Source organism: Grammomys surdaster, unplaced genomic scaffold, assembly GCF_004785775.1.
Source record: "Grammomys surdaster isolate TR1022 unplaced genomic scaffold, NIH_TR_1.0 342, whole genome shotgun sequence".
NCBI lineage: Eukaryota > Metazoa > Chordata > Mammalia > Rodentia > Muridae > Grammomys > Grammomys surdaster.
The window spans coordinates 2,115,673-2,142,779 of NW_021604761.1; the positions used below are offsets into that span (position 1 = coordinate 2,115,673).

A 27,107-nucleotide genomic window follows, 5' to 3' on the forward strand; every position below is an offset into this window, starting at 1 on the left:
AGAGAGAGAGAGAGAGAGAGAGAGAGAGAGAGAGAGAGAGAGAGAGAAACACAAGCAGCAGCCTCACTCTCACTGGCTGTGTGGTCTGTGCCTGGCTTTCCCATCTGTGTGACAGGGAAACAGCCATTGCTGCCTCAGGGTGGCTATGACGATGAATCAGGCTGCTGTCAGGTTGGGGACACAGTCAAGTGCTCAGCACACATTTGTTCTCTGCCTCATGGAAGATATGTTGGGGACACAGGGGGCTACTTAGGGAGCACTGGCTGTGTTGGGGAGCACTATGCCAGGCACTCCTTCCATATTCTGCTGGGGGTGGAGACTGAGACTATCACTCAGGTTCAGAAGACAGCTGTGTGAGCATCTCTGCTCACCATGCCGCCTGGGCCCCTGCCTCAGTTTCCCCAGCTCTATATGTAGAGGTCAGGAAAGCATACAACCAGCTTCTCAACTGCTGTGGGGAAGAGCCTGGGCAACAAGTACAGCACATGTCCCCAAGGGGGTCAAGAGATGCTGCTGCTGGTATCACACCAGAGTAGGTGTGGCTGTTGTTTCCTCTCTCTCTCTCTCTCTCTCTCTCTCTCTCTCTCTCTCTCACACACACACACACACACACACACACACACACCTACCTATCCATGTACGTTTTATGGTATGTGTGGTGGTGGTGAGGAAGGGGGAGAGCCTGTGTGTGCTGGTGAGATTTATGAAGTCAGAGAACAACCTGTGAGAGACTCCTTCTACCCTGTGGATCCCGGGCAGTGAACTCAGGCTTGGTGATGGGCTGAATCCTATTGCTAGTGCTCTCTTGGGATGTGGGGGGTCCTGAGGTGGGTGCTTGCTAGCGAAGGCTGCAACTCAGCAGTCACAAAACTAAGGAACACTGAAATAAAAGTGGGGATTGAGTGGACCCTGTCTGGGCCAGGGCAGCAAGGGTGGCCCTGCCCTGCTCTGCACCAATTGGCCACTAGCCAGGGCCTGGAGACACTTCCTTGCTGTGTGATCAGGCAAGTAGACTCCCTGGTTGCTATGACTTCTGGGAGGAAGGTCCCTGCCCTTTAGAGCCTGGAGGGGGTGTGTGGCTGGAGAATGTGATGGGTCTTATTCCCAGAAGGTGCCCTGCATAGAGCAAGGCATTACATTTTCTGGATCTCAGTTTCCCCCTTGTCTGTAAAGTGGAGGCACAGGGCTGGGTGGTTCTCCTGGTGTCTGCAAGGCCTGCATTCAAGAGTTTTGATGATGTTCTTTTACTTCCTAAACTGTATCGGGTAAATCTTGCCTCAGGGACTTCCCTCATGACGTTCCTTCCTCACCGTGGCTGGGGAGGGCTAACAACATCCTACTCATTCCTCCAAGGCTCAGGGAGACTAGTGACTTGCCCAAGACCACAGAGTACAGCATCTGGAACAGAAGCGCTTTTGTTCCAGCCCCACAACTTAGGCCTTGACTCCTCATCTCCCAAGCTCAGCACCCTAGGGACAGAAGGAAAAGTAGGGAGGGGACGTCCTCCAAGGTGGGAAGGTGGCCTTGTATCAGCTGAAAACCTAGCCCTGTCTCTTTCCTCATTGAAGGAAGAAGTACTGTGAGCCTGCCAGGTAGACTTAGGGAACAAGGTATCTCATTTATTCACTTGGCAAACAGTCCCTGAGATGGATGGGGTAGGGGAGGACACCGTGTAGCTCCCTGTCTTTGGGACCTCAAGCTCTTTATGCTCCAGAGAGGAAATTTTTTTTTTTGAGACAGTGTTTCTCCATGTATGTGTATTTCTGGCTGTCCTGGAATTCTGAACTCACAGAGATCCAGCTGCCTCTGCCTCTGAGTGGTAAGATTCAAGGTGTGTGCCACCACACCCTTCAAGGAGAAGAATCTTGACAGAAGTCAGGTAGCAGGTTTGCTGAGTACACACAAGGCTCTGTGTTTGATTCCCAACATCACAGAACAAAATGGAAAACAGAAAAAGAAACAGACCCAACCAGAAAGTGGCCTGATCTGGCCTTAGAAAAGGGTAGAGTAATTTGCCTCTCATCCTATTTGGGACTTGACATCCTTCTCTACCCTCTCGGCTGTTGGTAAGCACACCCCTCTTTACCATGACCCTTCCCACCCACCTACTGCTGCACCTCCTGGCTCTCATGGCCTGAGGTCTCCCAGCTGGCCTCTCCTTTCCTGCCTGAGCCTAGCACACTGAGGAGCCAGGCTTTGAGTCTGAGCATCTGGCTATGTTCTTTGTTCTTACCCTTCCACACATAAGGTGGGTAGGGTACCATCTCAGGCCTAAGCTGATGTCTCAGTCCGCAGGAGTCAGAGATGCCAGATGCTGCGGTTGCTCTTGGGCTGGAGGTAGCCCCTCCCCCTGCTGAGTGGGGGTGGGAGAATGTCTACAATGTTTACAGCTCCCTGCTTCTGTTCAAAGGCTACTTTTGGCTTGAGGAAGCCAACTGGCAAGGGAAGCTCTCTCATCAGCTCCGTTCCCATCCCAGCTTCCTCTTCTTTGTCTTCTGCCCCGCAGTCATCACACACACCGCCACACTAAGCAACCACAATGGCTAATGCCTTCTGAGTGCTTCCTGTGCTCCAGGCTGCTCAGAAGTGATGTCCTAAGCCAGCTTCCTTCACCCTCATCCCAACCTCAGGAGGTAGCACTGAAAACGAAGCCAGGAAGGCAGCCTAGAGCAGGCTGCTGGCATTGAAACCTCTGCAGTTATGCCCACCTGGCTCTTCTGTTCTCCTGTCTCTGGGTAGCCTAGCTCAGTGTATTCATCCCTGAGTGACCCCTCATGAATGCCTGATGTCCTTCCTGAATGGTGGTATGACTGGTTTTGTTTTTGTTTTTTTTTTATGGCTAGGGGCTCTCCTTCCCAGCTGTGACTCTGTATGCTGAGGGGAGGTGGAAGGTGGCTGTGTCTGGAGTCCCCAGTTCCTTCTCTGTCAGTCCCTTTTAGTGGCCATGTATGTAATGGGCATGTTGAACCGGGTACCCAGCTCTCCTGTGTACGTGAGTTGTGCGTGCGTTCATGGGTGTGTCTAAGAGCCAATGGTATTAGTTCTCCTCCCCGACCCCCAAGTTCTAGCTCCAGGCTCTACATGTTGGGTAGGAGACCCACTCCCACCCTTTTGTCTTGCACTATGAAAGTCTATATAGTGTTGTAGATTTGGGTGTCTGGCATACAGTAGGTGCTTACTACATGAGGTGGAAATGAACCAATTGCCCTGATTCTTTTTCCTTCTCTCAGAGCCACATGAGGAAATCTAAGAAATACAAATTTCCATCTTTTGGACATAGCAGAGATACCCTCTAGGGCCCAAAGACCTGCCTCTGACACAGAAAGGGACGTGTAGATACATGCATACATACACACATACACTTAGATGCATGGGCACACAGGTACCAGACACAGAACACAGCACAGTTGCAGACCCTAATAGGTAGATATGTTGGCATTTGAAAGATGATGGTGGTCACTAGACATCACTTCCTTTTCCTCGCTCAGATTGAGGAAGAGGCAGAAGACACCATGACAGGCACATCCGATGGCCTACAGTGCTCAGTGGGACAAACAGTGTGGCCACCATTCAACCCTCGTGGGGGCAGTGGTAGGAGAGGCAAGGCCCATGGCATCACACCTAGCAAAGGGGATGGGAATCAGGAGGAAGATGAGGGGACCCAAAGCTACTCTTATGTTACTAGGAGACCTGAGCTCTGACTCAGGATAGATGGTGGGTCAGGGAGGAAGACCATGTACCATGCATGAATCCATTTGTCCCTCAGGGAGACCCTTCCTTGTACCAGGCCCTCAGGAAGGCTTGTGAGCCTGTGAGCAGGCACACTCTGTTTTCTTCGCTGACCAGGAGCTGAGCTCTAGTCACAGCCTTCTGGAACTCTCTGTACTCCCCTTCTGTCCTACGTCACCCCAGGTGAACAAGGAGGGCAGAGGTGGCACACTGGCCTCTTTGGCTTTGTTTACTCTTTGTCCTTCAGATTTTAGCTCAGTCTCCCGAGTGAGTGCTGTGAGCCCCTCCTTGATTCTGGCAGTAGGAACCCCCCTCCCCTTTCCTGCTTGCCTTTCTCTGTATCACAGGAGAGCAGAGTCTAACATGCTTTATGATGAACTTGCTAATTTCGTTGATTGCAAATCTCAAGTGCCTGAGGCTGGGCCTCCTCCGCTGTCAGCTTCCCCATCCTCAGCACCTGGAGGAGGGCCTGGTATCTAGGAAGGAGGCTCCTCCAGGAGGACTGGAAGACTGTGAGTCGCTCACACTCGAAAGGGAAGGAGGAAGATACACTTGTGTCTCTAGGGTGGTGGCTTTGTTGGAAGCTTCACCCCCCCCCCCCCACACACACCTAGGGAAGCACGGCTTTGGCAGGGCTCAGCTCCCCCTAGCCGCTCTGCGTGGTTCATTTAACAGTGGTCTTGGGTTGGGAAGAGCCTAAAGGCCAGTGACAAAAGGAACAGACATAGCCACACTCCATCCCTTCCTCCGCTCACATCTCTGCTTTTCTTGGAGCAAGTTCAGAAGAACATGGAGAAAGGACTCAGTCCCTCAGCAGTTTCCTCTGTTGATTAGGCGGAGCTGCCGGGCACAGGGTTGAGGGTTGAGGAGGATGAGACACAGAGTGGGGGCTGCTTTACTGGCTGCCCCTTCCCTTGCACCTCTATCAATTTAGTTAAATTTGAACAGCCTGGGCATGGAACTTGTCATCTGTTGGAGGCAAAGGGGGCCACGCTACCCTGAATGCCAGCTTCTCTGAGTGGCCTTCACACTGTATGAAAACAGCTATCACCCCCACCTTCTGGCTCCAGCTCCATGACACGGTAGTCATGTGGGTGTGGGGTGTTGGGGTTGGCACAGATCTGACTCTGCACTGAGTGGACCAGGGTCAGGTGGTGTCACGGTTAGTGTTAGTTGTCAACTTGATAGAGATGAGTCCCTGGGTGTGCCTGTCTGGTCATCTTGATTTTATTGAGGTGTGAAGAGCTGCCCACCATGGGTGGCTCCATTCCCCCGGCTTGGATCCTGGAGAGAAAGAGCTGGGAGGCAGCTGTGTTTATCGATCTCTGTTTCCTGGCTGTGGATGTGATAGGACTGGCTGCTTCAAGTTCCCTGTGCCTTGACTCTCCTGCCATGATGGTTTGTAGTCTTGAACTGTGAACCAGTATAAATCCTTTTTCCCTTCAGGTACTCTTGTTAGGGTGCCTTATTATAGCAACAGGAAAGATAAGTCAGACAGGCTTGTGATTCTGTAACCACTGGGGCGCACACTACCTTTAAGAAGCCAACCCTGCATGGCGACTGTTCTTTCAAATCCAGAGGTTCAAAGGTAGAGCTGCCTTGAAGGGGCAGGCTCTGGCATCTCTATTGGCTGAGCCCTTTCTATTGCCCTGAGCATCTTCCCTCCCTGCCTTCCACCCTGTCCTGTTCAGAATTCTCTACTTGGGGACTCAATGTTGAACCTTCTACCAGCTGTCCTGCCTTCAGCCCATCCTGGTCTCTGGCTGCCCCAACTCTGTTGGGTTCATCTTGGTTTACCTCTCTGTGGCCTGCACTGTGTCTACCCCTTAAAGCCGGAACTGGCCTCCATGCCTCCACTACTCCCTTTAGTCTTCTGACTCTGATGGCTAGCTGCCCTTTCCAGATCAGTCTCCACCTCACTCAGAAGGACATCTGACTCCCCAGACCCACCAGGCTGGGACCCTTCTGTGTCTCTCCTCTCTTGGTTGCAGGCTGGACTCCAGCTAGGCTGGCCTTGATTGTGTTGCCCAAAGATGGGGTACTATCCTTGCTTCAAAACCTTTGCTTGGTGATTCCCTCTGCTAGGTCATCTCTTCCTTAGAAACCTCCTGTCTCTCCTGACCTCACCTAGAAAGGCTGTCTTGGTTCGTTGTCTACATGACAGCCCTTCCTCTGCCCTTCCCCATTCCATTCACTGAGGCCATCTCAGGCAGGACCATGGACTCTGGCTCATTGCATCTTGCCTCCACTAGGACACAGCTCTCCCAAAGGGCCTAGCTGTCTCTTGGTTCACCCTGAGATCTCTCACACTGACAATAGTACCTAGCGAAGCCTAGCACAGAGTGAGTACTTAGTGTGTCACAGTGAATGAATGAATGAATGAATGAATGAATGCTCTTTTTAGAACCAAAATTTATACTCGGCTAATGTATTTAGGAAATCCTTCTGTGAATGCCCCTGTGAGAAGTGTGATGGAGGAGCAGGCTTGACCCATTGGGAAATGGCACTATTAGCAGGTATGACCTTGTTGGAACAGGTGTGGTCTTCTTAGAGAAAATGTGTCACTGTGGGGGTGGGCTTTAAGGCTCCTCTGCTCAGGCTCTACCCAGTGTGGAATGAGAGCCACCTCCTGTCTGCCCTTGGATCAAGATGTAGAACTCTAGGCTCTTCCAACACCAAGTCTGCCTGCAAGCTGCCATGCTTCTGGTATTGATGATTTTGGACTGAATCTCTGAAACTGTAAGCCAGCCCCAATTAAATGTTTTCCTTTATAAGAGTTGCCTTGGTCATGGTGTCTCTTCACAGTAATGAAACCCTAGCTAAGACAGGTCCCTAGTCTTTCCCCAGATAGCTAGCCCTCAGGCAAATTCTGTCCCTCTCCCAGCTTATCAAGTGCCAGGTGAACTAAGGTGGTGGGTTTGACTGATCTGGACTCTAGGCTGATTTAGGCTCCACTTTGTTCCTGCTTTGTCCCTGGTAATATGTCACCATGACTTACTCCACACTCATTTTCCTGTCCAGTTACTTCCTTGGTCTGTCAGTGAAGCACATTACTGAACCCTCTCTCCCCATCAGGCTCTGTGCTGGATGCTGGGGTGAAGAAATGCATGGGTCAGAGACTAAGACACATACATCTTGCCAGGATGCTGGGTGGGGGGGTTGCAGTGTGTGGTAATAAGGCAGGTGTGAGATGGAGATACAGACAGGGAGTGAGAGGGGCCTTTGAGGGGCTTTTGAACCAGAAAAAATATAGGGGGTCAGGGATTGTTCTAGAGAAATTAGCCCTGCCTCCCAGCTCCCCTGGCTGCATAAACTGACAGGAGCAATGGCTTCAACCTTTCCAGAGCCATGTTGTCTACCTCAGACTACCACGTTACATAGCTCAGGGCCAGAACACCCACACCATCATAGGAAGTACCACGAAAAATTCTGCGTCTGTTTTTCCTTAACAAGTGGCATCTAATAAAAACCAGGCATAGCTGCTCACACCTGTAGTTCCAGCACTTGGGAGGTAGAGGCAGGCGGATCTCTTTTAAGTTTGAAGCCAACCTGGTCTACAGAATGAGTTCCAGGACAGCCAGGGCTACACAGAGAAACCGTGTCTTCAAAACAAAGCAAAGCAAAACAAAACAAAAACAAACAAACAAAGGGCATTTGGAACTTGAAGGTGTGATGGTGTGAATATGCTTGGCCTGTGGGAAGGGCACCATTAGCAGGTGTGGCATTGTTGGAGTAGGTGTGCCCTTGTTAGAGGAAGTGTGTCACTGTGGGAGTGGGCTTTGAGGTCTCTATGCTCAGTCTCCTCCTGGCTGTCTTCAGAACAGGATGTAGAACTCTCAGCTCTTTCAACACTATGGTCTGCCTGCACACTGCCACGCTTCCTGTCATGATGATAATGGACTGAACCTCCGAACCTGTAAGCCAGCCCCAGTGAAATGTTTGCCTTTGTAAGAGTTGTCGTGGTCATGGTGTCTCTTCACAGTGATGACACCCTAACTTAGACAGAAGCTGGTTGAGTCCAGCCTGGCTACGTGAGAAAAGAAAAGAGGCTTTCACTGTGTGTGGCTGGGATGGAGTCAGTGTGGCTTAAACAGCTGAAAACATTTCCTGTCTCATCAGAAAACATCTGTTCATTTGTTATACATGCTCTAGAACCCCTGCATTGCTCAGTGAACTTAAGTCAGGCCTTAGGTTCCACGGGACACAAATCCCACTCTTGATACAGGGACAAGGTGAACCCGTACCCCAGACGCTTCTCGCTTCTCTCTTCAACTCGAAGGAAACAGAGACTCAACACATCAGAGTGTGCTCCAGAGGAATCATGTATTTCATGAGAGGTATTTATTTATTGAGGAACCATTATATTCTGGGTCCTGTACTGAAGGAGACAAACTGCCTCCAGGTGCTTCCTGTCTGACTGATGATGTGTAATACCTCACTGTGATTGGCCGGGTGAGACCCGGAGTCCAGGTGTGTCTATTCTAGGGTGGAGCTCAGTTTTGACCTTCGACTTCCAAATTCAGGTCTTGTTTCTATCACACCTGATCAGGTGTCTCTGAGATCTTATCCCCACTGCCCATCCCCCACACACACAATGCCTTCTCTTACTGGCATCAGACACTGTCGCACAGGTCCATCCTGGCCTCCCTGTTACTCAGTACAGGCTGAGTATACAGCAGGTACCCAATCCATGTTAATTGCATTGGCTGATTCCAGATACAGTAGTTAATGACTGACATCCAGACAGCCCTGTGGGAATTCTACTTGAGACCAAAATCTTGAAGGAATTCAGAAAAGGTAATGATAACTCTCTTATGATATTCCCCCTCCCTCCCCAAGACTCCCTTCCAACTACCTGGGCTTGGTGGTACAGGCATTTAATCCCAGCATTTAGGAGACATAGGTAGGCAGATCTCTGAGTGCAAGGCCAGCCTGGTCTACAGAGCAAGTTCTAGGACAGCCAGGGCTACACAGAGAAACCCTGTATTTGAAAACCAATAAATAACTGAACGTGGATGCGCACGCCTTTAATTCTATCACTCTGGAGGCAGAAGCAGGTGGATCTCTGTGAGTTTGAGGCCAGCCCAGACTGCAGAGGGAGTTCCAGGACAGCTTTGGCTCTTGTACAAAGCAACCCTGTCTCAAAACAAAACAAAACCACCACCACCACCACCACCACCACCACCACCACCACCACCACCACCACCAAAACCCCAAACCAATAAGTAAATAAATAAATAAATAAATAAATAATCTATAAATCGTGTCCTGCTCCTTTTCTGTCCCTTTCTGGCTGCCTCGCCAGTTTCACTTTCCACAGACTTTTCAGGGAAACCAGATTCTAGGCTGACCTGCGAGCTGCCACCTCTGATATGAGTAGTTATTATTGAAAGAGACAGGAGCAATTCAGGTAAGAAAGTGCCTCCCTGGATCCGGGGTGATGCTCACTGGGAAGCTGTTGGTGAAGGGAAGAGGAGAGACACTCAGGTCCAGGGGCGGGGGTGGGGGCAGCAGTTCCTGGGACTCTGTAAGCAAACCCCTCCATGGAGCCCAGCCGTCTGAGAGCCTTCAGCGTGCCTCAAGGACCCTCAGTTCCTCTCTGGCAAATCCCTTTCGATAACTAACAAGGTCTGTGTTGGTTTCTGGGGATGCTTGAGAAATTTCCTTGGGGCTTCAAAAATGCTTTCTCTTGATAATATGTCACAGGGAGACTTAAAGATCACAGCAGTTACACCAGGATTTAACTTTGATTTGACTTGTGGGGGAAGGGAAAATTCTCTCCCTTCTCTCTGTCTCCTGAGTACAAGCTGGTTTCATTATTATTTGAGAGCAATATTTCCTGAGTTCCTATTCTAGGCCATGCCCTGTGTTGGAAGAGAATGTCCCTTATCTGCAGAACTGGGGGATGTTACTCAGCAGACAAAGACATCCCCTCCAACCCTCATCAAGATGAAGGTCTGTTCCTGGGAACCCCTGAGAAAAGGGGTGGCTTCAGGGAGGAGGTGAGGTTTTAGGAGACCTGGGGGATGAGTAGGAGTTGGCCAGTCAAGAGAGAGCAGCAGTTTCCTGCCCTTGCTGTAACCAGGGTACCAAATAGGCCTGACCTTTGATCCTCAGAAGGAACAAACTGAGGGACCCTTCAGCTGAAGGGAGATTAAAACACCGTGCGTGACTCACGGAGGAAATACTCTGCCGTGTCAGCTTCGTAGTCCGCGTCTTCCGGAAAGTGGTCGATTTGCTTGCACAAACCTTTGAAGTTCCCTGCAAGATAATGCAGAAGGGGCGAGTGAGTGCTTGGGTAGCATGGCTCGGAACCCACCTGCCCCTTCTGGACACCATGGTCTCCCCAGGCATCATCCCCCTGGATTACAGCACACCCTACAGTCCTGAGCCCAGAGCTGAGGCTCAGAATCAACCCCTGCCTTCCGTCCCCACCTCCCTCACTGCCATCTGAAGAGCCCAGGTTTGATTTTGGGTTAGAGACTATGCCGAGGGGGTGGGGAATGGGCTTAGCAGGCTAGTAGGATGGTAGAGGGTTGCAGCTTGGCAGGGAGTCACCCAGTTCTTTGCAAGCCCCAGATTCTTTCCCAAGAAGACAGACCCTTGATTGACAGGACAGACAACCCCTTAGAAGAAGATGTACCATCTGCACTGGTAGGGAATTCACCTCTCAGACACATTACCCCAGCAGTTCTGAGCTGGGAGCTGGCCATTTACCAAGTTCCTTTTTGGATCCTAGGCCTCTTGTGTAGCCCAGACTGGCCTGATGTTCATCATGACCCTCCTGACTTAACCTTCCAAGCACAGGGTCATAGGCCTGAGCCACCATGCTAGTTTTTAGTTTGTGAACTATAGGTCACCATGGCAATGAGACACCCATGTGAGAAGTGTTATCAGCCCATTTCACAGATGGAGGAACTGAGTCTCAAGGACCTCGGGACTAGGACCAGATTAGCAGGCTGGAACGGAGCGCAACAAGGACTCAAATGCTGGCCTTTGACTCTAGGCTTTTGCTTGTTGAGAATTGGTCCTGGTTAAGTGTCAGGACAGGGCTGGGTAGCTTGTCAGCAGCATTCACACAGAGAGGGAAGGAGCCATGGGGGGAAGGGACCTGCAGACAAACTGACAGCTGGGATTCAGTTTGCTGGCAGCAGAGTGTCAGCTTTGGCTCTGGTCTGCTCTGTGCATTACCCAGCACTGTCCCCAGCAGCCCTGAAGTCAAGGCTGGTTCCAGTCCAGTTCCAGTTTCAGCAGGAAAGATGGCTCAGATTGCCTTATCCAGCTCAGCTTTCTTCACTTGACTCAGTTTCTCTGTTGGAGCGCGTGCGTGCACATTCATCCACACAGACATATGTACACATATGTACAGACATGAATATACACACACATACATGCAATGTGCACACATACATACATGCATACATACGCACGCACATGAAGAACACACTGGATCTTCTGGCTACTTAACCTAGCTTTGTAAGGCCAAAATCAATCCATAATTGCTGATACAGAACTGTTGAAACGATCCCTGAAAGTATATTCTCTGGATCTGTAATTTCTCTAAGGATTTTGGTCTTCCTTTCTTCATCCCCACTCTCTTCCTCCTCTCCACCCTCCTGCATTTGAGGATGCTAGCAAGAGGCCTGTACCACCCTGATACCTTATTCCCAGGATCCAGGCTTGTGCATCTCGCTCTCCACTAGGGAGACCCTTGTGACAGCGCTTAATGTCTCCCTCCTCTTCAGTTCCAAACCCCAGCCCTTCTGAAGCGCTTTTCAAAGCACTTTCATTTTCTTTTCATTTGATCTGACAAATATTTCATCAGTACAACTCTGTGACAGGCGACCGTAGGAGGACTATGCACAGGAGACACAGAGAGCTCCTGAGACCAAGGTCCTAAGAGCCTGGGGACAATCGAGTCTGGAGCCCAAGGCTGGAGGTAGGACCTCCTGGTGTCCCACACAAGGGCCCAACCCTTCCTGAGTCTTATCCACACATGCTTCCTGCTTGCGTCTTCCTGTGCTTCATCCCCGCTCGCCCTGGTGGCTCTGCATAGGCCCAGCCTGAAAGAAATGTCCGAGGAGGAGAGGGGAGGCTGTGAGGTGAAGTGTGAAGAGCCTGCCCTCCCTTTCAAGGCCCATGTCTGGGTGGCTGAATCCCAGCCACATCCTGGTGGCTGTTACAGAGAGCTGTACCACAGTCCTGTGCTCACACTCACTCCTTTCAGCCTGGCTCTCTAGAAGCAGCAGGAAGAACAGTGAAAGTCTCTCCTTGGTTCCCCCTTTCCCAGGAAAGCACAGTCATCATCCTGACCGGTCCTCACCGCCCCTGCTGGTACCTCAGTGCCTTTCACCCCTGTCTTCACACTCAGAGCACCAGGCAAGTGTGCGCACGACACCCTAAGTCACCCACTGTTACATTTTGAGCCTTCTCCTTCCCAAGATTTGAAAATGCAAGTGACATCATACCTCTCCAACTTGTGTACCTTCCCAGACTCACAAGGAAAATCGTGCATCTTTCACAGCCCATGCTCTGCCCTGTATCTCCGGCCTCACCTCCCACCTACCTTCCCCTTCTTGGTGTGTCTCTGTCTTCCTCACCTGTGGTAGCTCCTTCTATACACTTGCTTGTCTTGCTGCCTGAGCTCTCACCGAACCCTCCTCACTTCCTCCCGCCTTGTGTCAGCAGTGGTTCTCAACCAATGGGTCGGGACCCCATCGCATACCCTGCCTATCAGATACTTACACTGTGATTCATGACAGGAGCAAAACAATAAAGTAGCCAAGAAATAATTTAATGGTTGGGGGGGGGGTCACCACAACATGAGAAACTGTATTAAAGTGTCGCAGCATCAGGAAGGTTGAATGCCACTTGAGTTACACTGTTCTGTTTGTGTGTGTGTGTGTGTGTGTGTGTGTATGTGTGCACGTGTGCGGGAGCATGTGTGTTGTAGATGGAGCTGAGGTTCTGAGGGTACCCAGCAGGTGAAGCCTTGGGTAGATGGGAGTTGGGTAAAGTACTTTTTGGGGTGAGGGGACATGGTAGAGAATGGGTAGGATACAACCGGCAGAGTGTGGAGTGCTGGGTGACTAGTCGTGCCAAGGCCAAGGTGTCTTGGGGGAGGAGGGGTGCCACTGAAAGTACGTGGTAACAGGGAAGATTGTACAAATGACTCCTCGAGACAAGACAAATGCCTCCTCTTTAGTTTCCCCACACGCCAAGTGTGCTAGGAAACTGCCTACCCAGTGAAAAGTCGATGCACAGATGATACATCAAATTATGCTAATGGGCCCCAAATCATCGGGTGGGTTTTAGAAATTATTGGTGTGATCTTTGGTTGATGAGGCTGCCGCGGACTCAATGATGGCCCTGTCTGGCCACGCTTTGACTTAGGGAGCCTCAGCAGATGCTTCCCAGCCTCCTGGTTGGAAGGAGAGTGCTTGGCCACAGTCAGTGTGGTTTCCTTTCGTTATCTATGGCTCTGTGGAACTGGCCCCTGGGAGCCACACAGCCTCAGAATGGATGATGGCACCAGAGCCAAGGGGAGTAGGTATGTGTGTGTGTGTGTGTGTGTGTGTGTGTGTGTGTGTAGGAAAAAGAAGCTTTCTCATCAGTGGCAGGGAGCACAGCCAGGAGCTACGACACACCATGTCTGCTACCTCTTGGGGCCACAGAGACTGGAGGGGCTTCAGAGCCTACAGAGCTGAGGGCTTGGGAATAGAGTGCAGTCCTTGGCCTGCCTTTGGGAGGCTGGGTGGAAAGTTGGTGTCACTCAGAACTTCCTTCCTCTCTGTCCGTCCTATACTGGAAGCCCCTCTACCATCCCGCCTCCTTTCAGTTATTGGGGGTGATTAGTGCAGAAGCCCAGCAGGATTTTAATTTTCAGCCACTGGGAAAGCAAACACCCTCACACACCAGGTTCAGGTTCTTGGAAGTGAGGTGGCCAGGGCCTGTCCCTGGAGGGAGCATCGAACGGACTTAGAATCTCCTAGAACAATTTTAAGATTCCTCCAGGAGTAGGAGGAAGCAGGCTAGAGCTACATTCTTAAGAGGGTGAGGGAGAGAAGGGAGTTAGAGAGAGGGGAGGTAAATGAGCAAATGAGCGAGTCTCAGAGCCTGGGGAGTTAGGGAGGAGGCTGAGGCTTGGCCTGCAGATAGGGAGCTTCATTCAGTGAGGAGCAGAGGAAGGATGAGAGTCTGGGACACACGTTCCAGAGGGCAAGGACTGGCAGCTGAGAAGTTGGGCTGGGTCAGCCTAGGGAACGGAGGGATGTAGGAGACAGGCAAGTGAGGAGTGGGCAGGCACACAGAGGCATAGACAACGGTGTGCCTAGAGGTTCTGAGCCAGATGATGAATGAGGCTGTGAGGGGCCAGGAACAGAGCCTGGGGAATCTGGGAGTCCTAGCTTCTGATCCACTGCTGGCACAGAGGCTCACGACGGGTGGGTACTAGAAACACTCCATCTACATGGATGTCTCTCACAGAGGAAATTCAAGTGGACACACATCTCGATGGGGAGTGGGGAGTGGGGAGTGGGGAGTGGGGAGTGGGGAGTGCGGAGTGGGGAGTGGTGTGACCTGGTTTTCCTGAGGCTAGCCTGGGGCTCACTTCATCGGCCCCCCTGTTTGATAGTCATCAAGCTCATGGTTGGAATGGCCCCAGATGGATCAGGTACTCAAAGAACCTGTGGTCTTACCCCACCTTTGACTTTCCTCTAAGTTGGCTTCATCCTGGGGCAGCCATGGTGGAGACTTAGGGCTAGCCCATGGTCCTGGACTGCTGAGGTAGACTTCACCTGATCTCCGTGGACTCCCAGGGCACAGACAAGAAAGCCCCAAAGGAGAAAATGCAGAGTATAGAGGGTAATGCCTCGTGTGTTTTGTTACAGGGGTATGCAAGTCCTGTTGGAAGCATAGCCCTTCCGCTAACATTTATGCAGCACCAACTGTATACTATACTCTTTGTAACTTGCTGAGGAAAAAAAAAAAGGAAATGTAGTTTTATTCTCAGGGACTTAAAGGCTCTGGTGTGAGACAGAGCTTGTGGTAGAAGAGTAACCACAGCTGGGATGTTGTGGGAGGAGGGGCAGGGGCAGTAGTACTGGAGAAGAGCCTGGAGGCAGGAGTATGTCACAATCCACTTTCTCAGGCTCAAGGGGCCACTTGGTAGTTGGTATCTCTGCCTGGGTCTCAAAAGTTTAGTGCTCATTCTGATGAAGGAGTTTAAACCAAGAATCTCCAAATGCCATAGTCCTGTCCCCTCTCAGAGCTACCCCCACCCCAGAGCCTGCAGTTAAGCCTTTTGCAAACACAGGGCAAACGAGAGGGAGGGGTGAAAAAGCTGTACAGAGATGGGGAACTGTTACAGGATTTGCAGAGTGTAATGAGGACAGGAAGTGGTGGCTGGACAAGGAACAGAGGCTAGTTCCCACCCAGCCCAGTCTGACCCAGCGAGGGGATATCTCACCTCTGCCCTGCCTCAGACGCATGGGACTCCCACTCTGAAGGATTACTCAGCCCAGGGGCTAAGCAGTCAGGAATCTCCATAGGGGGAACCTCCCTGACCCTAAAGCTGTGCTTTCATGCCAAGTGGAGGCTGGAGCCTAGGACTGCCAGAAACTTCGTGGGTCCCCTGGAATTCAGGCTTGCTGGTATTAAGTGGTTTAAATGGTGGTTTTAGCAGCTCTATAAAAGCACCATTTGGCTGCCTTTTTTTCTGGAGGTACAATGAGCTTCTGGTAAACCTGGTCATTAGGGGCTGCGGGTGCGCGTTTATTTTCACACATGCATGAGTTGTCTAAAAAAACAGAGCGAGGAGGGGCGGGAAGCACGGGAGGAGCCAGGGGGAGGTTGTCCAAGTAATTTTTTAAGTGAAGTAAATGAAGGGTTTGGTGGGAGCTGCTCGCTCTCTGTTTTCAACCTTTTCTGCTCCTGGCTTTTTTTGTGTGTGTGTTTGTTTTTCCTGACAGGGCCCTCCCTGGAAGTGGGACTTTGAGAGACCTCAGGAGATGGTGGCCATGCATGACTGGTACTTCTTTGGCTCTCAGTATTAGCCTGAGTACCCATTGGTGTGGGATGGTTTTTATTTCATGTGGTAGTTTGGGAGTTTGCTCATTTGGTTTTTCATTCATTCATTCATTCATTCATTCATTCATTCATTCATTCAGTGGATAGTTCTCAGTTCCACCAGCTGCCAAGTGCTGGGCGGTTTCTGGGTAGGATCACTGTGGTCTGCTCTACTTTCCTGTTTCCTTGTTTGCTTCTTTCTGTATGTTCTGTATGTCCTGCTTTCTGCAGCTCTCAGCACTGACCGCATCAGGGGACGCTGGCTCACACACCGTCCTGTCGCATCTGGTCCTGATTTTTATCACCATAAAGAGCTTCTTCAGTTCTTTGCATGGGATGTGTGTGAAGCGGTTGGAGCCCTGGACTCAGAATGATCTGGCTTCTGAAGCCTGGCTCTGTCAGTGCTCAGCTGCGTGAATCTGAGCAGGTTGTGTGACCACTCTCTGCCACAGTTTCCTTTGTGTAAGGAAGAGGCATTAGTTCTCGTGGAGATCTTGAGATCATCTCGTAGGACTCGAGATAACAAAGTGAGGGTCCCTAGTTCCCAAGCACCCAATAAATGCTGCAGTCTCTCCTCCTCCTCTTCCTTTTCTTCTCTCTCTTGCCTCCTCTTCATTCTTTTCTCCTTATCTTTCTCGAGACACAGTCAATATGTAGCCCAGGCTAGCCCTGAACTCACAAAACTCCTTCCTTAGCCTTCTGAGTGCTGACATGATAGGCATGTGTCTCTATGCCTGGGTCTCTGCCTTCTTTGAATGACACTCTTAATTGTCCTTAGATGAAAAGACCACTTTCTTCTCTGTGCTCCTGTGCAGTTCTCAGTGAGCTTAGGAATCTCCCAGAGTCATTTAAAGTGGACAGGGAGGGGCCATAGCAATGTGTTTCTCGTACGTCTCCAGGTGACACTCACACTGCAGGGATCCCAGTGAACAGACTTGGGTCTGGGGGACGAGGGATATTTTGCACATGCTTTGATCCTGTTCTGTCTTGGTATCATTTGAAAACTGTCAAATCCGTGAGTCCAAGGGCAGACCGAGACCTAGGTGTCTCTGAAGACACTATATTTTCCTTGAATCTAAGATGCCCGTGTGTTCACTACTGTTGGGTCCATTGAATGCAGCATGTGGCATTTGGCTTTTCTCCTGAAAATGCTGTCTCTGAGGCTGGATGGCTCACTGTTGAAGAGTTGAGGCTGCTCTCGAAGAGGACCTGGGTTTAGTTCCCAGCACCCACACGGGGGCACACAACCATCTGTAACTCCAGTACCAGTATCTAACAAGCTCTTCTGACCTCTGAGGGCAACAGGCATCCAAAGGGTGCACATGCATACATGCAGACAGAACACTTATACATAGTGAATAAAAAGAAATAAATCTATTTTTTTCTCCTGGGAAAAGTTTATCAAACACATTAAGAAGTCCATGAGCGTGCATACCCGCCTAAGTGGGGAAACAGCACAGGACACATTTCTATTCTTCTAAACAAATGAACATCATGTCAGACACTAGATCCCCAGGATTCGAAAAGCTCCTGCACTTCCATTATTAAAAGTATATTCGGGGCTGGTGAGATGGCTCAGTGGTTAAGAGCACTGACTGCTCTTCCAGAGGTCATGAGTTCAAATCCCAGCAACCACATGGTGGCTCACAACCATCTGTAATGATATCTGATACCCTCTTACAGGGTGTCTGAAGACAGCTACAGTGTTCATGCATGTAATAAATAAATAAAAACCTAAAAAAAAAAAGTATATTCGGCATAACTGAAATGTGTGTGCATGTCACACCCAGCAACTCCCTCAGAAGCCAGGCTTGAAGAAACCCCTGTGTGAAGGGACAGGAAGACTCCGGTAGAGTGTCTCTAACAGCCCTGCTCGTCGCTGAAGCAAACCAGGATTTGACCACCTTGTCTATCACCTTGTAGCTCAGGGACAGGATGCTAGGCAGCAAGGAGAGTGGATGAGCTCTGGGTGTCGTACATGTGAAGTGACGCGTTCCACAAACAGCAGAATTGACACCGCAAACCAGACTGCATGTACACCCCACACTCCTGTGTCTGTAACTGCACCATTCACAATAGCCAAGCGGTGGATTCAGCCCAGATGTCCATCCGCGGATGACGGACAAACGTGGTCTGAAATGTGCAGCGTGATGCATACACACGATAGAGCCTTATTTGGGCTAAAAAAGAATGAAACGCTGTGGCTTCCAGGAGGATGGATGACCCTGGAGATCATCAGGTTGACTGAACTATGACAGATGCAGAGCGACTGATATCAAGTATTTTATCTAACTTAAAAAAAAAATCTAAACTTAAAAAAAATCTAACTTAAAAAAAAAGGCATGAAAGAGATGGCTCTGGATGGGAAAAGGGAGGAGACAAGAGAAGAGACTGGGAAGTGGATTTGAGCACAGTCCACGGTGCGTGTGCAAACACCATAACAAAACACCTTGTTTTGGTCCATTGGTACATACCAGTAACAAACAAACAAACAGACCAGCAAACTAAAACTAAGGCTCAGTTGGTTAAGTCTCTGTCGTGTAAGTACTGAGGACCTGAGCTTGATTCCCAGGACCCGTGTAAAATGCAGGTGTAGAGGACAGACACAGGCACTTCCCTGGAGTTTGCTAGTTGCTAGTTTAACCAGTTGGTGACCTCTGAGCTCAGTGAGAAGACCATCTCAAAAGCAAAGATGGGAGAATCAGGTATGGTGGGGCACACCTTTAATCCCAGCATTGGGAGGCAGAGGCAGGTGGATGTCTGTGAGTTAGAGGCCAGCCTGGTCTAGAGAGCCAGTTCCAGGACAGACACAAGTGAAGCCTGTTGTTGTTGTTGTTTTTAAATTTAACTAAGGTGGGGAACAGTCAAGAAAGACACCCAACACTGACCTCTGATTTCCACACACATGTGTACATATAGGCACATGTGTGACAGTACATGTTCAGACTACTACACACACAGACACAGACACACATTTAAAATTGAATAGATCACAAACTCAAACTACAGGAAGATCTATAATGGTTGTATTTTTCTCAAAAACAAAACCGTGTATGGCTAATTTATAGACTGTCTAGAAATATAGGCTGCCCCTGGGTTTCCACAGGTGGCTAGGTCAAGGACCTCTCATGAGTACCAACTCAGAAAGTGCCAAGCCCCTTTTAATGGTAAATCTGGAAAGGCAGGAGGATGGTAGCCACTGGACTCAAGATGTGCTTGTGTGGGTTGGGGGAGGGTTCTCAGCGACTCAGGGGTGTCAGGGCTGCTCCACCGTTTGACCCATGTCATGTCAGTCTCATTGTCTCAGTATCCTTGCTGTGGCAGACATGGATGGTTGTTTGACAACGCCCTGTTGTCTACATCTTTTCAAGACTTGCCTTGACACATGGCTTCCCCGACTTTTGTTCCCAGCTTCCCTTGCAGTTAGGAGTGGCCAAGTGACTTGATTCTGTCCAATGAGATATAACTGGGGATAACTTCAGGAAATGTCCTTCAGGGTAAGGATGGACCTTTGTCAGCCCTTTTCTCTGGGCCTGTGAACTATAGTGTCCGGCTGCCATCTCGGACCCCCCACCAGGCAGTCTTGAGACTGGATTGTGGTGTCATGGTAGTCTGAGATAGCTTATCTGGGCCTCACTACCATGAGATGTCCACCTAGCTCTGGAAAGCTTCCCTTTAGAAATGTTCAGTGGGAGAGAAATAAGCTCTCTCTTAGTTAAAAGAAACACTTTATAACCCTACATGATCCTAGAGATTATGCAAGAGGCTCCTCTTAGAGATGGTAGCCAGAGCATATGCTGCAGGATAGGCAGAGGTGGGGCTTGTATGTACACAATGAGAGAGGTCGGCCTATGGCTTTGCTCTCTGTGACATGGGTTGATCAGTGCCTGATCTCAGCAAGACCGACAATTTGAAGGGTTCAGGATTCTGAACCTTGAGATCTCAAGTACAGCCTGGAGGTGGAGTTGACTCTAAACTGGCCCCCAAGGAACAGGAATGCGTTCACATTGTGGGTAGCTGAATCTCAGACAACCTCAGACCCTACTCTGAGGAGGTGAAGGGGATTCATACAGGGTAGGAGACACGAAAACACACCCATGAGGCCACTCACTAAATCTGGCATTGTTATAGGCATGAAGGAACTATAGGCCACACAGGGTTCCATTCAATCCAGCACCTACCACTGGAGGGCAGCGATCACTGGAGCTTACTGTCCTGGTTGCTGCCTCAGTTGTGCCCCAGCTATAATGTGGCACCTCCCTGGGCCTTGGTCTCCTAAACTCTGAGACTGGCAGACCTACTTGATGGGATTGTAAGAACTGCATGGAACCTTACATCGCAAGGGCTCAACACAGAGTCTGCCACCTAGCAGATGCTCCACAGTGGATACCTGCAGTTTTCCTCAACCAGCTCATGGTAGGCAGGGGGAGGCTAGTGATCACACTGCTGGGTGCCCAGGGAGTTCTTCAGGCAGCCACAGGACCTGGGCACATTGACATCCAGTGAACAGACTTGTTCAGATGATTCTGTCAGTTCTAGAGTCCTGAGAGTAGGCCGTTCATAGACAAATGTTCTTACGTATCAACAGCCTGGGATCCATCAATGAGAGGCTGTTGGTTTGGCAGCTGTGGCCTTGTAAGAGAGATAGAGTCTGCCATCCCCGTTCCTCCTTTTTTCCTCCATTTTTTAACAACTTTTCCCCCTTTTAAGCATGAAGCTGTATCTCAGAGCATTTCAGTGATCTGGTCTACTAAGGAATCCAGGCCAGCCAGCTAAACACTTCAGACCACAGAGTTAACAATAGGTTACATTACGTCTTAAGACAAATGTTCTACCAACTTGTTGAAACACCCTGTCATTTTAGAACTAAAAATACTCTTGGACAGGCTATCCATTTTTCGATTCAATATTTTAGCTAGTCTCCCAAAAGAATTTTGTTTTGAGACAGAGTATCACTACATTGCTCAGGGTAGCCTTAAACTCACCAGCTACCTGCTTCAGGCTCATAAGTGCTGCAATACCAGGTGGGTGCCACTATGCCTGACTGAATCTCTCTCTCTCTCTCTCTCTCTCTCTCTCTCTCTCTCTCTCTCTCTCTCTCTCTCTCTCTGTCTCTGTCTCTGTCTCTGTCTCTCTCCCTGCATGTGTGTGTGTGTGTGTGTGTGTGTGTGTGTATGTGTACTAACTGTGAGGGGACAGCAGAAGTAGGATTATTTAGGACCTAATGCATTATCGAGTATAAACTTTGTCCTGATGAAGGAACCTTTGAGTTAATGTGATCCGAGTCATGACTCAGGATTCTACCCTGGTGCTTGAATGGGGAACAAGACTTGGAACCACAACCTAGAGCTCTCCATGGATAGAGAAGATGCTGGAGGTCTTCCCCTGTTTAATCTACCCCAAACTTCAGACCACAGACTCTCTTCAGTTCATTTTCCATTGCTCTGTGTATTCACCAGAGAGCTAGGCCCTGGTCAGACACCACCCACACCACAGCTTATGCAGTGAGGACCCAAAGCCTGGGATACCCATCTGACCATACTCTCTCTCTTCTTTAGAAGTTTCCTCAGAGATAAAAAAATCCATTCTGGAAAGAAGCTCATTAAGGAATGGGCTGTTCTAAAGGGGGTCAGACACTCCATCTTGAAGGAAAGCTCCTTAATCATAAGTAAACAACCCATAGGCTTCAGGAAGTCCTTAAAAATGGCCAGATTCACTGTACCACCTTCCTTAAGCATACAGAAGCAGCAAGAAAACTCTCACACAAGCTGAGCCCTGTGGAAGTAGCAGAGACCAGCCCTGATGCCTAAAAGAGGCTCAGACACTCTCCAACCTGATGAACTGACTGCTGGCTGTGCAGTGTGTTCTGGTTTCCACTTTGCATGAACTGTCACCCATGCTGGGGTGGGGTTTGGTGATGCAGCTGTCTTTGAGTCATTTCTGCTCCTATAAGTAGCCCCTCACTCATATTCTGGTAACCACAATAAAACTCATTGGCTCACCATGCTGGACTCTGGTGGATTTCATACTTTAGTCTGTTGTTGGTATCCTATTTGGGAGAAGTAGACATTGCTCTTCCCAGGAATAGTGTCACATAACACTCTCAAGCCAAGGACACCCACCGGCTCACAAACCTCTAGGGTTCGAATGGCCTCCTGCACAGGGCTACGCTCAGCAAGGCTGAGGGATTCCATTCCCCCAACCCCCAACCCCATCTCTGTTGCCTTCTTTTCCAGATGAGGGAAGCTCTTGCCTCTTCTTTACCTAAGTTTCCTTCCTGAGGACAGAGCTGGGAGCCTTGGGTTGCATGCACAGACAGAGCTGGGACTAGGTGATGTGCCTAGGGCGCAGGCTTTAAGAAGTGAAGTGAACATCTATTTTGCTCTCTGTCAGCTCCCTTACCCTGGCTATGTGGCAAGGAGAAGTCAGGTCAGTATGTGGGTAAGTGTTAGGGTATTGAGCTACCCGTCACTAGGGGCCTCCTAGCAAAAGGTGGCTGCCTACCTCTAAGAGGTGTGGAAGAGAAGGTTTCCACAGTGGCTGGGAATCTGTGTCTTTATCCATCTGCGAGCCTGATTTGAGAAGCCCTCCCCAATCCTCATAGCCTGGAGCTGCATCTCCCTCCTTTCGTGTCTGCTTTTACCTTCAAGATTACTGATCTAGTGATTAATCCCAGGCGCCCGGGGACAGCTTTTGGATTCCTGTCTTGTCTTGTTATTTCAAAGTTCACGTGTCATTTCCCTAATACAACCACATCAAGGACGGAGATTGGGCTCCACACTCTGTTCCTTCTCAGTGGGTTTGGGAGAGTCTCTAATGCTTATTAAAACCCCCTCTGGGCTAATCCTTCAAATAGAACCTGACTTGATAGTCACATCAGCCCTCAGATTATGAATGAGTCCACTCTGCAGGTGAGGGATGGTAGGCTCGGAGAGACTGACAAACGTTAGCTACTGTTTTAATAGAATCAGGGCCCACACTACGGGAAACACCAGGGCATGGAACCATACACAAGGCACTTAACCCCTTAAGAGGCTTTGCTTCCTTACTGTAAAGTGGAGTATTAATATGACCTGCCTCTGTTTATTGTAAGGATGAATGAAGGGAATATTCATGCAAACCGATCTCTCAGTGGACCCAAACCATACTCTCTATGTCAAGAATGGTAGGCCTTGCTGAATCTAGAAAAAAAAAAGACATGAATTTAAATCACAGGGTCTCCATGTGATTAAAAAATCCACACCAGTCAGCCAGGCATGGTGACACATACTTTTAGTCCGAGCATTGGGGAAGTAGAGAGAGGAAGATCACTGTGAGTTCAAGGCCAGCTTGGTTTACAAATCAAGTTCTAGGACAGCCAAAACTACATGGAGAAACCCTGTCTTGAAAACCAAACCAAACCAAACCAAACCAAACCAAACCAAACCAACCAACCGACCAGCCAACCAACCAACCAACCAACCAACCAACCAACTAATCAGTCAACTAACTAACTAACCAACCAACCATCTAACCAACCAACCAACCAACCATCTAACCAACCAACCAACCAACCAACTATCTAACCAACCAACCATCTAACCAACCAACCAACCAACCAACCAACCAACCAACCAACCAACCAACCATCTAGATTGATCATCTTGGCAGAAGAAAGGCTGCCTACCCCAAAGAGCTCATGATGTCTTCAATGTTGTCTCCCCCTCTGCTTCCATAGCTATTTATATCATAAAAGTGGGTCTTTTATAAGTATCACTGGTAAGAACTAGTCCTCCAGGAGTCCTCATGACCCTTGGGGCAAGTGCAAGAGTCTAGAGACAAAGAGTAAGGTTTATTCTTTTATTATTGATTCAAGAGCTGGTTAAATGTACATTGGCCACCCTCTCCAAACCAGGCACCAGGCTAGAGACAGAGCTAAGACAAGAAATGGAGACTCTTTCCTCTGCAGGCTTCACTGTCTGGGATGAGGAGAAAGAGGAGGACTCAGAGAGCTTTGGTTCCAGAACTAGCCCTGTACAGACAGGAGGAGGATAGATCTCACAGAAGAAAGGGGTTCCTGAGGCAGTGATGTACTGCTGAAGAAGTATACTGCTGATTCAGAAAGCCCAGGGAGGCTGAGCTGGTTGTGTTCGTCATTGTAAGTGTGTGAGAGAGATGGAGACAGGTTCTCAGGGCAGCACCCCCCACCCCCCAGCCTCTGCCACCTTTGCTCAGGAAGCCTGATTTCTGGGAAGGGGTGCCCTGCCACCGCCTCTGGCCTGCGCTTTGCTTGTGGTAAAGACTGTTTACATTTCTGTCACTTAAAACAATGTGGTGTTGTGACACTCTGGAATCTGAAGATAAACGTTTAATAAAAGGATTTAATTTGATATGATGGTGGAACTTAATTAGATCCACAATGCACAGAGGGCCTGGTGAGCCCTTCAATTAGGAGCAACTTAAGGGTCTTGTGTGTGGGGATCTGCAAGTCTGTCAAGAGGCTGTGGGGGTGGGATGATGGCTCTCAGCTGGAGGTCTGCCCTCTGCTGATTCTAGATCAAGGGCACTGCATTTTGGTCATCCTGTACATAGGTAGGTAGGGTCCTGGTGCACTCTGTGCTTGTAAATCTGCAGCTCTAGCTTTGGGTTGCTGCATGTGATCTCAGAACGGTGCCCATGAACTTGACCTACTTGAGACTCAAGACCATGACCCCAGGTCAGGTGAAGATTCCTCAGAGGCCAACTTTGAACAGAAGAACTGCCTATAAGTCCACTTGGCCCTGAGCCCAGGGACACTGAAGGGCAAAGCTGCTGGAGACAGGTTAACAAATACATTTGTGATTCTGGCTAGGACTGACATTCCGCTGATATGTACTGATAGTACACCGAGTGATGGGTATGGTTTGACAAAGGCGTGAAGTTGTCCAGACATCCAAAGATTCCCTTCTTCCCTCTGAGTCAGCTTAGTTTTCCCTTCTTCAGGGACCTTTTTGACCTCCCCATCAACAAAAAGACGTGGAATGGATTTTCAGCACCTCGGTCAGTGCCCATATTCCCTGAGAGGGCGTGCAGGGCACACATTTGCCCAGGATGTGACAACTGTGAAATCCGTCAACTTTTGCACCAATTTCAGCTTGTAAAATTGACATCAGCCCAGGTGACAAGAAAATACACATCTGGGAGAATGAACTTGGGGTGAGAACCCTTGGAATCAGGCATCTCAGAGCAGCTTCCTAAAAGCTGTATTGATGATCCTATAATCAATGTATTGATGGTCCTTTTGATACACCTATGTCAAAATGCTGTAAAATTTCATATGAGGTGGGTGGCTCAAGAGTGGTATCAGTAGCACTTCAGGTCCAGACTGAAGCAAGCCACGTTCAAGCACCAGTAGGATGTTTTAAACGGTCTGAGAATGCAGCATCTAAAACAGTAATAGCTGTGGGAACCAGACTGTCTGGGGCCGTAACTGAACCCATCTACTTGCTAGCTATGCCCCTGTACAAGAAATGTCATTCTCCAGCGCCTTACTTTTCTTATCTTGGGAATGAGATGTTTGGCTTAGGCAGATGGGCTCTTAATCTGCTTCACTCTGCCTCCTGAATTTAGGGCTTACAGGCACGTATCAGCATGCCTGGCATGGGGTCTGGGTCTTAAATACGTTTCAAACACCATCTGTTGAAGGCTTGGTCATAGCCTGAAGTGACTGGAACTTTAGGAGACGGAGTCTAGTAGGAGCAAGTGAGGTCATTGGGGCTGGCCCTTAAAGGAGCTGTTGGAGTAAAAGTCCGTCTTAAATCTGCATCCTGGCCCAGGAGACATTAAGTCATAACTCTTCCTTTCTCTCTCTTTGCTTCTTGGTCACCACAAAGTGAACGACTCCTGTCTACATAACGCTCTGGATGATGCTCTGCCTCACCGTGGACCAAATAATAATGTACCCAAGCAACCATGGAGCGAAGCCTTTAAACAATGGGCCAATCCCCCCCCCTCGCCTCTCTTTCTTCCTGTCTTTCTTTCAAACAGTCTATTTTTGCCCTAGATGTGGAAATCAGACTAGCATAAGTATCTCCTGGACTATTGGAAGGCTACACGAGCCAGTACTTTGTAAATGTAAGTAACTTAGAAGAATGTCTTATGTGTAGTAGGAGCTCGTTGTTAATAGCTATACTGTTGTATGCAAAGGGACTGGCACACAGTAGGTGCTTAATAAACGGTGGCAACCATAACCACATTGGAATGAACTTTCACTGTTTTCAGAAAGAACCCTAAAGAAAAGAAAAGAAAAGAGAAGAGGAGAGGAGAGGAGAGGAGAGGAGAGGAGAGGAGAGGAGAGGAGAGAAGAGAAGAGAAGAGAAGAGAAGAGAAGAGAAGAGAAGAGAAGAGAAGAACCCTCACCCTCATGGGTTTCTTACTAGGGTGCTTGACCCTTACCACCTGATATCACTGAGAATCCCCTAAGTCTCCCCATTTTTGGAGGTTAGAGGGGTGACTCAGTGATCTTTGTCTCCATATCCCTCCCAAAGGCCAGCACCTGGCTGATTATTGCAGTAACTGGATTCTTCATCACAAGAACATATGTGCAAAGAATGTCTCCCTGGTCTTTCTTAACTTTTATCTCCCAAACAAATCACCTTTGCAACCTGACTCACAGTGCTGCCACACAGTAGGTATCTCATAGAATTTTTAAATCAGTGAACGAACGGGAACACAGATCAAAGTAGTTTCTTGTCTCAAGGCTAACATGGAAATGCAGACAGAGCACAGTGTCTGCAGAGGCTCATTCCATTAAGGACACTTTGTGTATGTACGTGAGCATGCACGGATGGGTGTGGGTGTGTGTATCAGTGTGAGTGAGTGTGTGCACATGCATTTCTGTGTGTGTGTCTTTGTGGATATGCATGTGTGTTTTCCATCTCACGGGGCTCCATTCCTTGGGTTATCCATTGATAAACACTGCACGAAATCAGCCGTGGGTTTTACACCTGTACCTTCTTCGCCTAGGGCAGAGGGCACTGAAACAGAGGGTTCTTAGGTTGGCAGCACCTGTTTTTGCCTTAGGTATCAGTGCCAGAGGCATTTTTACATGTGTCCCTATTTCCAGCCTCTGCCTGTCTCTGCTATCAGTTGACCCGTATGACTAACTGGCATGGCACCCTCTTCACTGAGTGCCTGGGACCTGATGTTGCCTGCTTCTTTCTGCTCTTTCTCACTCCTTTGCAAGCTCCTATCCTCTGATGCCTGTGGCTTTCTCTCTCACCACTCGAGGCTCTAACTCTCACGCATGCATGGAGTACCCTGCCATCAGTATATCCAACACAGTCTGTCTGTAC

At 49.3% G+C, this 27,107-nt stretch overlaps 1 protein-coding gene across 1 annotated transcript in view; it reads right to left on the reverse strand.

The window, feature by feature from the left end:
- Positions 1-27,107, reverse strand: part of Cacng2 (calcium voltage-gated channel auxiliary subunit gamma 2) — a 122,319-nt gene that overhangs the window by 6,894 nt on the left and 88,318 nt on the right. Inside the window, exon 2 of the mRNA XM_028778932.1 lies at positions 9,907-9,990. Coding sequence (XP_028634765.1) covers positions 9,907-9,990 — 84 coding nt within the window. The remainder of the gene's footprint in view (positions 1-9,906; positions 9,991-27,107) is intronic.